Here is a 13,375-nt window from a genome sequence, read left to right as displayed (position 1 = left end):
GTGAGAAAAGTAAAATGTGAGGTTTTTCGGTATGATAGAGATAAAAAGGAGAAAGAAAAAAAATAAAGTTACATTTTTCACTTAAAAAATATTTTTTTTGAAATGATATATATATATATATCTATAATGTGGGGAAAACAATCTCTCTTAACATAGGTACAATTACCAAACCAACAATCTCTCTTCCTAATATTGATGGTGTCCTTATTATTGGAATATAATGGCTCATTTAAGTAATTTTGTGTTTTTGTATTTGTTCATGATTGACAATTGTATATAAAGTTGGTTAATGGTTGTAGCCTTATAGGTGTCTAGCTGAATTTTTCTTACATTAATTGTGAAGACTTATTATATTCTTACATTTGTGCTTGTTTTTAGTTGAATTGCTTGAGCCAGTTTGTACAATAAGGAAATTAGTATTTTCTGTGTTTTTTTTATGTGTATTTGACACTGAAATTTCTTTCTGAATATATGTATATTGTTGACCATACCCTGTTGTGAAGAGATTTTCATCATTTTCACTCTGAGGCTTCGTATATTTATAACAGAAACTTTAACATTGTAATTGTGTTCAAGTTATTTTGACAATGATAAATGAAAATACAACTTTTGTTATCCATATTAATGTTTATAATTAGTCGTTGATGTCTATGTTTCGGTTAAGCCATATTTTGTATTGTGATTAGTAAGGGTTACAATAATTGGTATGTGATTTAAATAGATGAAGTTAAATAAATTGATTGAATAAATATGATAAATTGAAGAACTGTTCGTCCGTGCATCGCACGGAGACGGGCTAAAATCCTAGTGAGAAAGATTACAAGAGAGACACGGGTTGTCTGCAGTTGAACCAACCAACAAAAAACAAAGCACACATAGAAAAGACAACCTTAAACGAGTTTGGAAAAAACAAAGATGACCCACAATTACACATTCAGTTTTTTATCAATGAACATGAAATTGGACATAGAAAATAAGAAATGATAATCGTGAAGCGTGAAGAGAATCACCTAGGAGAAGCTCCGAATGGAAGAAACACCAGGGTCTATTGGTTCTTGTTATGGCACACCACACAAGGAAAGCGTCAAGAGAATAAAATAGAATCACGCAGGGTCGCGTTACTTCGCAGAAAATGAACCTCTCTCAACAAACAAAAAGCACTATGCCTACTTGCCCAAAATAATATGTGTTCTTGACAATTGACATTATATGCAATATACAAGATATTGAAAACAAAATTTAATAGTCAATTTAATCCATAATATTATAACCGAGTTTGGTTTTAGTCTTAGGCTGAAAAAATACATTTAGTGGCGGTCAAAGCGATGTTTATAGTCTATAGACAGTTTTTTTTACCATTATTAAATATCATTTTTCTGTCGAGGGATTAGAGATTGAAATCAAACTCAATTACAAAATCAGGACTAATTTGATTATTAAAAAAATATTAAAAGTATTCGTCTAACCAAAAGTGTGATTTTGACTAAAATTATACGGATTTTTGTTTTTTAATCAAAATTAGTAATGTTAATAAAGTGGTTGATATTGATGATGGTGACCGGTGGGTAAGGCTTTATTAGTTTATTATTATTATGTGTAAAGTCAGTCATTGTTGCTTTATTAAAATAATTGTAACAACTTTTGGACGCGGCGGAGGCAGAATAGAAGTCTAGAATAAAATTATTAGAAAAAGGAATAATAGAAGAAGAATAAAGTACAAAAAGAGTGGATTTTATATGTTATTTTGGTATGATTAATTAAAAGAGAAGAAAGAAAGAAAGAAAATTGAGTTACAATATTTTAGTCTAAAGATAATTTTATCAACCTTAATAAACTATAATACTCTATTTGGTTTAAAGAGAGATGAATAAGTGAGAAGAGATGGGTAAAGAAAAAATGTGAGAAAAGTAAAATGTGAGGTTTTTCGGTATGATAGAGATAAAAAGGAGAAAGAAAAAAAATAAAGTTACATTTTTCACTTAAAAAATATTTTTTTTGAAATGATATATATATATATATATATATATCTATAATGTGGGGAAAACAATCTCTCTTAACATAGGTACAATTACCAAACCAACAATCTCTCTTCCTAATATTGATGGTGTCCTTATTATTGGAATATAATGGCTCATTTAAGTAATTTTGTGTTTTTGTATTTGTTCATGATTGACAATTGTATATAAAGTTGGTTAATGGTTGTAGCCTTATAGGTGTCTAGCTGAATTTTTCTTACATTAATTGTGAAGACTTATTATATTCTTACATTTGTGCTTGTTTTTTAGTTGAATAAAAGTAAGTGGCAAATGAATTTTTTAGGTTCTCATGTTCTCTGGGTCAGTGATTGTCAATGTCTAGGGCTGTATAGACATAGTGGAAATTGTGATAGACTTGGTCATACTTTTGCAAGGTTTAGTTTTGGTATCTATGATTAGCAGTACATGTTAATGTTTTGGCTTGTTGGCTTGCTGTTTGTTGATCATCAACGATTGTTAGATGAACTAGATGTATGTATTGTCCTTGGTCATGTTTACTTGCCAAGCTTAATACATGTATGTAGGTGTTGCAGCCTTGCAAGATTATAGTTTTATTAGTTTAATAGAGACAACAAGACTAAATGACTTGCACCTTCCTTTTACTTTCTTTTTTCTTGCAGTCCATTTTCTAATTTCACAGTTATTTAGAGGCTAGAGGCTAGTTAATTTCAAAAAAAACTTTGTCAAAAAATCTTTTGGTTTCACTTATATCACTACTTGCTACTAGCATGTCATCAACATAGAGCACTAGGAATCATAAATTTATTCCCACTAAACTTGTATAGCACATTAATCTTTTCTAATTCAAGTACAATTTGCACATAACTTCACTTGCTCGTCGACATCCCGAATAAAACTTAATTTTTTATCGTTCTTCTAAAATAGAGGATGTAACAAGACTTCATTTACCTTCATCCTGAATTACAAAAGAGTTAGAATTAAAAAAGCATAATGGAATAAATAAAAAACATAACGACAACAATTGAAGATGCCCCATGTAATAGAGTATTAATATTAAAGTAACTTTATGTTGTTTGGAATATGTTGTTATGCTCAGCATATGACACATGCTATTTAGTTTTTGAAAGTTATTTTTCTCATCAATACATTAAAATGTGAGCATATGCGTACCTTTGACTAGGACGAAATTGTAGCAAACTGGATATCAAATGTTTGGGTACAGGGGTGAGTGAGGAAAAATTTATCGCATGTATTTTAATATCTTCATCACGATCCTTATCACCAAATGGATGACACCCACGAGTCATGCAGAAAAACAGCACACAACCTAGGCTGAATGCGTCAACGACCAATGTTTGGAGTTCCCCATCTGTGAAAAACAAAATAAAAATAAATTAATGAATCACAATCTTAGACCCAGACAAGCTATAAGCACCTCTGCTTTTATTATAGTACTTCAAAACCTTGAATTCTTAGTAATGCTTCTTTCGTAAGTAAACAGAAAAATGAAGGATTGAAGAACCTTCATTTCTTCAACTTTTTTTTTTAAATAATATTTTAATAAAACTTCTTTCTCAAATATTTTAAAGAATTCTTAAACTAGTTAAATAAACTTTAAGCTAACTAAAATTTCATGTTAATCATAACTTCAATTTATTCAATCTCAAATGTTTTATTAAGCTTCATGTGAATACATTTGACCCACAATCTGTAGCAAACTAACAACATAGCAAACATTAATAGATTGGTCGCCTCCCTAATATGGAGTAATATGTTGATTGGTGATTAGCTAAAAGTGTAATCACTTCGAAGTTTAATGACCTCATTTGCACAATCACTATAAGTAGGCGACCAATCTATTCTAAATCATTGTCACTAAAATAGGTATGAAATTCAGCCATATTACTCCAATACTGGGAGATCAGCTTGTACACATCAATGAAGAAGAATGGAAATTTACCGGCGAAGTAACTATAACAATCATTTCGAGTAGGTCCAAGCAAAACCTAATAGGCCAACAAAAAAGATTATAAGCAAATGGAAAGTATAAAACAAATAGAGAGAGAAAACAGAAACATAATTTATGTTATGTATTAACTCTTAATAAGCATGACATACTTGGAAAATTTGATAATTAGTCTTGGTAATTTTCCAAGATTATAGTTAGTATATTAAAAAGTTGTTATGTATTAAAGTTGGGTAGGTTTGTGTTAGTTGTTTGCGAGCTGTACTTCCAGCTGACATAGTCACTATATGATATTTTAACTATGAGTAGTTAGAAGAAACATGTAACTGTGAACAAGTTATTTGTTCCTCATGTCACTATATAAGCTAGTATCTGTTCTAGATCTACTTAGCGAATTCATTCTACAACTTTGCAGTTATTCACTCTCAAATTTTATTTCAAGTAAAAACCTGGATATTTGCAGGCAGATCTCCGTGATTAATATACAGGTTTCGTATTGCCCTTAACAGGTGGCGGCGACTTGAAAAATCATAACCTTCATAGGCATAGAGATAACTATTTAAATCTGGGCACAACTGATGAATCCATTTACTTCCCTGCACATTAATCTTTTCTAATTCAAGTACAACAACATCAGAGTTTGCACATAACTTCACTTGCTCGTTGACATCCCGAATAAAACTTAATTTTTTATCGTTCTTCTAAAATAGAGGATGTAACAAGACTTCATTTACCTTCATCCTGAATTACAAAAGAGTTAGAATTAAAAAAGCACAATGGAATAAATAAAAAACATAACGACAACATTTGAAGATGCCCCATGTAATAGAGTATTACTATTAGAGTAACTTTATGTTGTTTGGCATATGTTGCTCAGCATATGACACATGTTATTTAGTTTTTGAAAGTTATTTTTCTCATCAAGACATTAAAAAGTGAGCATATGCGTACCTTTGACTAGGACGAAATTATAGCAAACTAGATATCAAATGTTTGGGTACAGGAGTGAGTGAGGAAAGATTTATCGCATGTATTTTAATATCTTCATCACGATCCTTATCACCAAATGGATGACACCCACGAGTCATGCAGAAAAACAACACACAACCTAGGCTGAATGCGTCAACGACCAATGTTTGAAGTTCCCATCTGTGAAAAACAAAATAAAAATAAATTAGTGAATCACAATCTTAGACCCAGACAAGCTATAAGCACCTCTGCTTTCATTATAGTAGTTCGAAACCTTGAATTCTTAGTAATGCTTCTTTCGTAAGTAAACAAAAAAATCAAGGATTGAAGAACCTTCATTTCTTCAATTTTTTTTAAAATAATATTTTTAATAAACTCATTTCTCAAATATTTTAAAGAATTCTTAAGCTAGTTAAATAAACTTTAAGCTAACTAAAATTTCATGTTAATCATAACTTCAATTTATTCAATCTCAAATGTTTTATTAAGCTTCATGTGAATAATACATTTGACCCACAGATACTACAGATTTTAAAATTAATTTGAAGCATCTTATCAGTAGGATCCCGAGATACTTAAGAGATAATTAATCTTATACGAATAAAAGTGAAGATGCAATGATGTACACAAAATAAAAATGCATATAATTAAATATGATAAATTAGTTTTCCACTTACTAAATTAGATTGAAAAGACAAAAAAAAAAATTGATTTGATTTGTTTCTTCTTTACCAAAGTATGCACCTGACACATCAATAATTTCAATTTGTCATCAACTTGAGTTTGGGTTCCATTTTAATTTCCATTTGTGTATGATAACTAATTTCAATATAGTAATTTTGCTTTCTTGTCAAATATAGTATTTGTTTTGACCATTTGGGTTCAAGTTATTTTAAGTTTGTGCCACACAAAATTTTAATTAATTAAGTACACGTGAATGCATGTGAGTTGTTATTGCCTTTTTACGTAAAACGTAGGAAAAATGTTAATTAACTTGATTTATTCTACGAAGACTATGGGTTGGATGACTTTCTGATTCTGTTTATTCAAAAGTTTTAGCATATTCAATGCCAAGAAAGCTAGTCGATCAGCCACTACATTAACATCTCTATTACTCCCCAGAAGCTCTACTGTCGAATCTTTCTGCAACCAAGAGTTTATTTATGCTAGGATGGGCATGAAATGGATGCTCTCTTCCTCCTCCATAATCACCAACAGTAGACCGCAATCCACAACACACATTACATGCCTCAACCCCCTACTCCATGGCACTGCAAGACCATCTCTAAGGGTCACTGCCTCCTCCTGTAACGCATTTCCCCCACCCTCATATGAATGAAAACCAAACAGCCAACACCCACCTCCATCATGCGCCACTCCACTGCCTCCCATGCAATTCGCAGTCCTCCTAAAACTGCCATCAACGTTGATCTTCACTCTTCAAAATGGAATCTATTCCAACCATATATATCTTGGTTGCTTACTTCGACAGGGCACAAATATGAAATTCCTATTCTCACCCTTTCTCTTGACCATTCTTCAATTTCTCAACATCGCCCCAACCCAACTTCAACTCAATGGTTGAGGCTATGTTCCTATAATGACTTAGTAAAGGAACATCTTGTCCCAACTAGTATCCGAGCGGCCACAAAAAGACCGAGATATAACATCCAAGTAAGGCGCCTTGGAGCCAACCTTGCGCTCGGAAGCATCTTCATAATGACTTCCCTTGGACTAGCAAAGAACAACATCGTACTTCAAGCCTATAAACACAAGTGTGGACATTCATTTACTTACCACACTTATCATTCTTACAATCTTTGAGTTATTCTAAGACTTTGAGATTCTCGTTTGCTCTCTCATTGACTTGAAAAGAGCTTCCAGATTTTACTTCGGGAAAAACATTTGGTGCGGTAAGTGGTCTCAAATTTCAGAAGGGTTAAAATTATGACAATTACACTTTTACCCTTATTAAAGAGGTTTGGGTTAAATGGGCCGAACAGCCCATTTGAATGCTTTTACTATCCAAGGTAAATTGAAGTGGGGTAATGTGGTAAATACACATGGAAGTTGAAAGCGTCTCGTGAAGATGCCCGCGACGCTGCGATAATGGCGCGACCACCACCGATTCAGATTGTAGAAGAAGAAGAAGAAGAGAACACCGATTCTGCACTGTTCACTCACCATCTCCACTTCCTCACAATTCCCAATTTTCCAAACCCCTTGACGACGAAGAACCGCCACCACCACCGTCGCAATGTGGAAGTGGTTTCGGAAAGAGGTAAAACCGCCACCACCGCCGCTGGTGGTTCTGGTGCCTCCGTTATTCGATTTCCCTCCCCTCGCCGCGCGCAACAGGATGCTCGAATCCTCCTACGACGTCGTCTTCGGGAAACTCGCATTGAGGTGCCTCTTCAATGATTACTTCCAATCTCCCAAGCATTTCACCACGCGAATCATGTTCAAGCCAATCGATGAACCTCACGTCGATCTCATCGCAACTGTATCGTTATTTCTCACTCACTATCTCTCAATTTCTCTCTGTTATTCACAAACTTGCGCCCTACGCAATCTTGAAAATGAAAGAAAACACTGATTTCTCTTTACATGTTTAGGTTTCAGGTCCTCTTGATCATAAGCCTGAAGAAAGCATCACAGGAAATGCGTTATTTCGCTGGCAAAGGTATTCTTCTGTTCTATAGTTTGCAATTTTGCATTCAAGTGTCTTTGATTTGTTCATGTTTTTGTTGATTTGAATTTTGAATGCAGTGATGTTAATGATCCTCATACATTCATGGACCTTTATGTATCGACATCTGATCCGTAAGAAGCTCTGACTATGATAATGCTGTTATTGCTATTTGCTTCGGCCTGTTTGAATTGAATTGAAGTAGTGTGTGAGTTGTTGTTTGTTTTTTTGTTTAGGATTTTGCGGATGAGGTCGTGCGCTTATTATCCTAGATATGGATTTGGGGCTTTTGGAGTGTTCCCTTTGCTGTTGAGGAAAAGGTGTGTTTGTGTTTGATGATGGTGGAAGAAGGAAGCATGCGTGTGTTAGGTTCTTGTTTGTAGTTTTGTATTTTATCCACTAATTGTGACATGAATAGCATATGGTCAGTGTTGACATAGTTTTTTACTAATTTGTATAGAGAATTCTCCGAAGATTATGGTCTGATGGGGTTGAGATATGGTTCTGGAAATCTATCCTTTGGAGTCACACTTATGCCTTTTGCCAGTAAGTTACCTCATTTATGCTAATCAGTGACCATACTGACTATATTTATGGGTGCTACAATAGGACAAGGTTTTTAGTTTTTGACAAATGCGCTCCTCCACCAAGCTACGTTTTTTAACTTTCGAGAGAAGTATAGTAATAATTTTAACATGTTTTTTTATTAAAAAAGTGTTTTTCTATTAATGAAAAAATGCAAACCAACTGCTTGATATTTACATGTGAAATTTGAGATTATAATTTTTGTTTTGAACCCCTTATGAAAAACACCTGTTGATTTGGTTCATGTTCGCTGTTCAGTGTTTACTAATTTGTTGTTAAAGATTTGACGCTTTGCAGCAAAACATAAGAGGCAGTAAAGACTAGGATGGGCAACTGATGTTGTCGTATGTCGCTAGGATTTCTTAATGATAAGTCTTGATAAAAGGGTGAATTATTAATTTATTACAATGAACCGTACATTGAACTTCTATCTCCTTGTAAGAATAGAAGGAATTTATTCACTTCTAGTTCTAGCACTTTGTCTTCTTGTATTTGAAATTTGAGATTAAGGTCACTCATTTCAGTTTTCAATATGCTTACCATGTTGGTTAAACTACATACTTGCCACATATTTTTTTAAGTGTTGATTTACGATCTCCTTGGAGAAGCAATGCACATATACTCTGTTGTGTAATTTCGGTACTTCGCAGAGAAAGATGAATTACCAAAATCTGCATGGCTGGTGAGCAAGATGGGAAGGTTGACTGCTGGGGTGCAGTATGAGCCACAGCGTAAGAACTACAAAAACCTTTTTTCCTTTGGAAATATTTCAACATGTGTAGAATTTTGTCTTCATTAATTACTGAATCAGCGTTGGGCTATTTGAATAAAATTTTAATTCTTTTAATTTCTGTGTGGTGCTTAGGTTTTTCAGTCCCTCTGCTGGTTGTTTAGTAATGAACTAATGACTTGTTTTGGGCTTGGCTTCCTTTAAACATATCTGTCCAAGACATTGCTTTTGTATCTTGTAAGTAGTCATAGGCGGATGGACAAAAGTTATATATTGCATTCCTCAGAAAGTTGACATTAGTGCATCAATCTTTTAGTCAGTATGATTCGCACATTACTATTTTGAGTGTTTTCACTATATTTTGATTTTAGAATGGAATCTATGTGATAGTTTATACTTGTGAATCGTGTGCTGTTTATATTCAAATATGAATTTCTCCCTTTGTGTTAGTGTATTGTGTTTATAATGTGTTTAGGGTTTAACTGTATTGAGTATCATATTTAAACAAATATACATAATACCTTGCGGTGCTGTCTTTTTAGATGGCAATGCAAAACTTTCAAATTTGATGAACTGGAGTTGTGCCATGGCCTATGGTGTGGGATCAGGCAGCCCCTTGAGTCCATCCTTCAATTTCAGTCTTGAGCTTGTCAAAAGCTCTCAGGTACATCGACATACTTAAATTGTTTAATACTTCACATTTATCCAATTTTTCGTTTTTGGAAAACTTGTTAATAAAGCGACTTGTTTTCCTCTTAAAATATCAATTATTTTGATTTGTTAGAGTTTAGACGTTGATATTATTTCACCCTGCTGTATGATATAGCCTTTTGACATAAATGGTGCAATTTAAACCTCAAGCCAATTGAGTGCATCCGGTTATCTTTCTTGCCTAAACTTGATCTGTGTAGTTCTGATTTATATTTTGAGAAGCATTTAACTGACATGTTGAAGTCTAAACACTGCAGTTTGTTGCCTCATTCTATCAGCATATGGTTGTTCAAAGACGGGTGCGTTTCTTTGGTCCTTGCTCACTCTCTTTTTTCATTGTCTTTTCATTGGTCCTTAGTCTCCATATTAGTGTCATCTTACACTGATGTTTAAATTTATTTTAGTTGTATCTCTTAAAATTAGATTTATTAGCACCTGATTTTCTTTAGTAATCTGAAAGACTGAAACCGAACTGCTTAAAGGTACTCGATGAAATATACATGTTATAGATTGTTGTTGGTGGAGGGATCATCTATACTTGGTTTCTGCCCTCTGCCCTTGGTTTTCCTTGCAATAATTTGCAAGATAAAATGCATAGATGCACCAAATTGTGGCTCATATCTGTATAGAATCCATATAATGTACATATATGAAGCAGTTTCCCCATATTTTATACATCTTTTTGGCCTCAGTCAGTTAACACAAGACTGAAACAGATGAAACCTGATTTGAAATGTAGAAAATGTATAACCGATATTTTAAATGTTTCAAGATGCACAAACATATCAAAACACTACAAAATAGCTCTGAATTCTGCAAAATCTTGAAAATAATGGACAAAAAGTCATACGGAACCAATGACATATTAATGCTGTACTTGTATCTGATTTTTTTTTTTGTTGAAAAGAATCACCATATCCCTGTATACTTTACCAAGACTCTACTGTCACTGTTAGTCTTGAGATACCAATGGGACTTAAGTTTTCATTAGTTGCTGAGTTGAGGTCGCCTCTGCATGAAAATATATTTCAATTAGAAGCTTATTTAATACTTACTTAGGACCTGGGTCTATAGTGTGAGTTATATTTATGCAATTCCCTTCTGATTAGATACAGGTTTACCTTTATACTCATAGAATTCCATCCCGGATTACATAATAAAATCTGATTAAGTTTTTGTTTTTGTCTGTAGTAAACTGCCAGATTTAATATGTTATTGAATCAAAATATCAATATATTAACTTTAAAAGTCATATACTTGAATGGAACAGGTGAAGAACCCCCTTGAAGAGAATGGTGTTATTGGCATTACAAACTATATTGATTTTGGGTTTGAGTTACAAACAAGGTAGACTTTTTGGCTTCAAACATATATTCAGACTTATGTGCAGTTGCACCAATGTAGTACAATCTAATTTTTTCCGTGTCAAAGTGTTGATGATGCCATAGCCACAAACAATATCTCAGACTCCACTTTTCGAATAGGAGCATCCTGGCAAGCCAATAAAAACTTCTTGCTGAAGGTAAAAAAATCAATGCTTATGTAGGTTTCTATAGATTATGAGCTCCTTCCTTTCAAATTTTTAACCACTTTTGAAATTTATACGGTGTTTATTTGAACTTTTGAAAAAATGATAATCTAAAAAACACAGATTTCTGATTATTTTAAGAAGCCACTTTTAGTAGCTTCTGAAAAAAAGCTAAAATTATAACTACATTTATTTCAAAGTAAAAAGTACTTTTTGTAATTATAACTAAATGAGAAACATCTTCTACTTTACATAAAATATCTAATAAATAAATCAACTTGTTGAAAATTTAATCAAATCGGCCCTATACAGGATCTGCTCAAATAGATTATTCCTCCTATTTTCAGGCAAAGGTTGGACCTCGCATCTCTTCAATGGCACTTGCATTCAAATCATGGTGGAAACCTTCTTTCACTTTCAGCATTTCAGGTGCCTCTAGAGGGATTTTTCCATCCAATCTTGCTTCAGTTTTTTATTCCTTGTTCTTTCCTTCAGTGAGACTTTTCTTATCGTTTTGCATGTGTGTATTAGGATCTGAGGGTTACCTAATTATTCAGTTCGTATTTTTATTCTATCCCGTATTCATTAACTCAGCTGTATTTTCAACATTTTTCGGCCATCATCTATGTAGCCATAATCTCATGATCGAATATGGACTTAAATTGAGGCTCTTTTTGGGGGGTATAGCTGTATTTTCTATCCTGTATTCATTAACTCAGCTTTGTTTTCGCCTTTGTTGTTTTGATTGTTTGGGGTGGGGGTGTCCTAGTTTGATTCTAAAGAAAATCTTGATACTGGGTGTTTGAAGTGATGAGAGTGTCCTGTTTTCTGCAGCCACTAGAGATCGTGCAGATGGTCAGATTCAATATGGATTTGGCATCCAAAGTGAAAGTCTCAGAGAAGCCAGGTTCATTTCTTTGCAAGAACTTCTATGTTTTGATTGAATAAATTATCTGCTAATATACCATGACTAGTAATAAACTGTTAGAAACCGACTCTTAAACTTGTTATACTTGTATTGCAGTTATCAAAGAGCCGATCCCAATTATGTAATGCTCACGCCAAGCAAGGAGCACTTAGCAGAAGGCATTGCCTGGACAACAGGGCAGCGACCTATGCTACAATCTGACTTAGATGCAGGACAGTTTGAAGGCTTACCCAGAGATTTAAGACCCCTTGATAAAATTTTGTGAAATTTTTTAGCTTCATTTTTCCTTTTGCCTATAATGAAAATTGTTTTAGGAATGATAGGTGAGAATGCCTCCATAAGAATGTAGTCTTGGGCACTGCATTCAACTAGTAACTAGAATTTTAACACGAGATGCCGTGCTTCTTTACGGCACCGTACGGATCTTGCTCAGTCCTAATTTTGATTCCCAGTCCCACTGGTATAGGCACAAATTCCTCCTATGGATTATAATTTTCCATGACTTTATAACCCATTATACATTTATATTGTATATTTACCTTCTGCGCACTAGAATCATAGCAGTTGCAGACTGAGGTCCAGTCTCCTTTATCTTCATGTTGAACTTACGCTGCTGGGCGGCAATCTGACCACACTTCAGCGTTAGGCTGCTGCACCGCCATTGTTGCCCTGACTTTGTTTAGTGGTGGAAATGACTTTGCTTGGGAAAATGTTGGTTTGGACACATTCCCATGAATAATGGACGGAAAATCACATTCACATTCCCAAGTGAAAACGTGAACGATGCACCCTAGCTCCTTAAATCTAAAGTTCTTTTTTTCTTTCTTTCAAAGAAGCAATTATACAAACACTCCCTTAAGTGAAAAATATATTAAACTGAGATCATTTTGAATGTAATTGACTAATTGTAGTAAGATCAATCCATACGTGATCTGTACTTTTTTCCATCAATATATAAAATTTGAAATAAAATGTCATCAATAGAATTCAGCGGGCTATGGATCAAGCGTCCCAAGTGTTATTTTTTAACAAAGCATGTTACATCATTCATGGCTTGATGCCAATGTGGTTGAGAAATAGCTTGTGTTGTAGTGTGATAGATTCAAAAGGGACTTTAACGCTCAAGAAAACTATGGTTTGTAGAATAAAGAAATATGATAAGATAACATAAACATATCATATCTAATCGTAATTCGTTGTTTGTTACGCTAACATAATACGATAACATAATCATGTTCTTTATCATATCATTTTCATTATATGTAAAACTTA

The 13,375-nt window shown here is 33.6% G+C and overlaps 1 protein-coding gene across 1 annotated transcript; it reads left to right on the top strand.

Annotated features, from left to right (window-relative positions):
- Positions 1-6,958: 6,958 nt before the first annotated feature.
- Positions 6,959-12,734, top strand: LOC130739223 (uncharacterized). The gene is made up of 13 exons (XM_057591474.1): positions 6,959-7,435; positions 7,548-7,615; positions 7,702-7,755; positions 7,858-7,941; positions 8,082-8,167; positions 8,857-8,937; positions 9,479-9,600; positions 9,905-9,946; positions 10,918-10,994; positions 11,079-11,169; positions 11,523-11,604; positions 12,010-12,082; positions 12,200-12,734. The coding sequence occupies exons 1-13, from the start codon at positions 7,190-7,192 to the stop codon at positions 12,366-12,368; spliced, it is 1,275 nt and encodes a 424-aa protein (XP_057447457.1). The 5' UTR covers positions 6,959-7,189; the 3' UTR covers positions 12,369-12,734.
- The last annotated feature ends 641 nt before the right edge of the window (positions 12,735-13,375 follow it).

The sequence above is a fragment of the Lotus japonicus genome, chromosome 2 (assembly GCF_012489685.1).
Source record: "Lotus japonicus ecotype B-129 chromosome 2, LjGifu_v1.2".
Lineage (NCBI taxonomy): Eukaryota > Viridiplantae > Streptophyta > Magnoliopsida > Fabales > Fabaceae > Lotus > Lotus japonicus.
The sequence above is the reverse complement of the archived record's forward strand: the minus strand, read 5'-3'. Positions and strand labels throughout refer to the sequence as shown.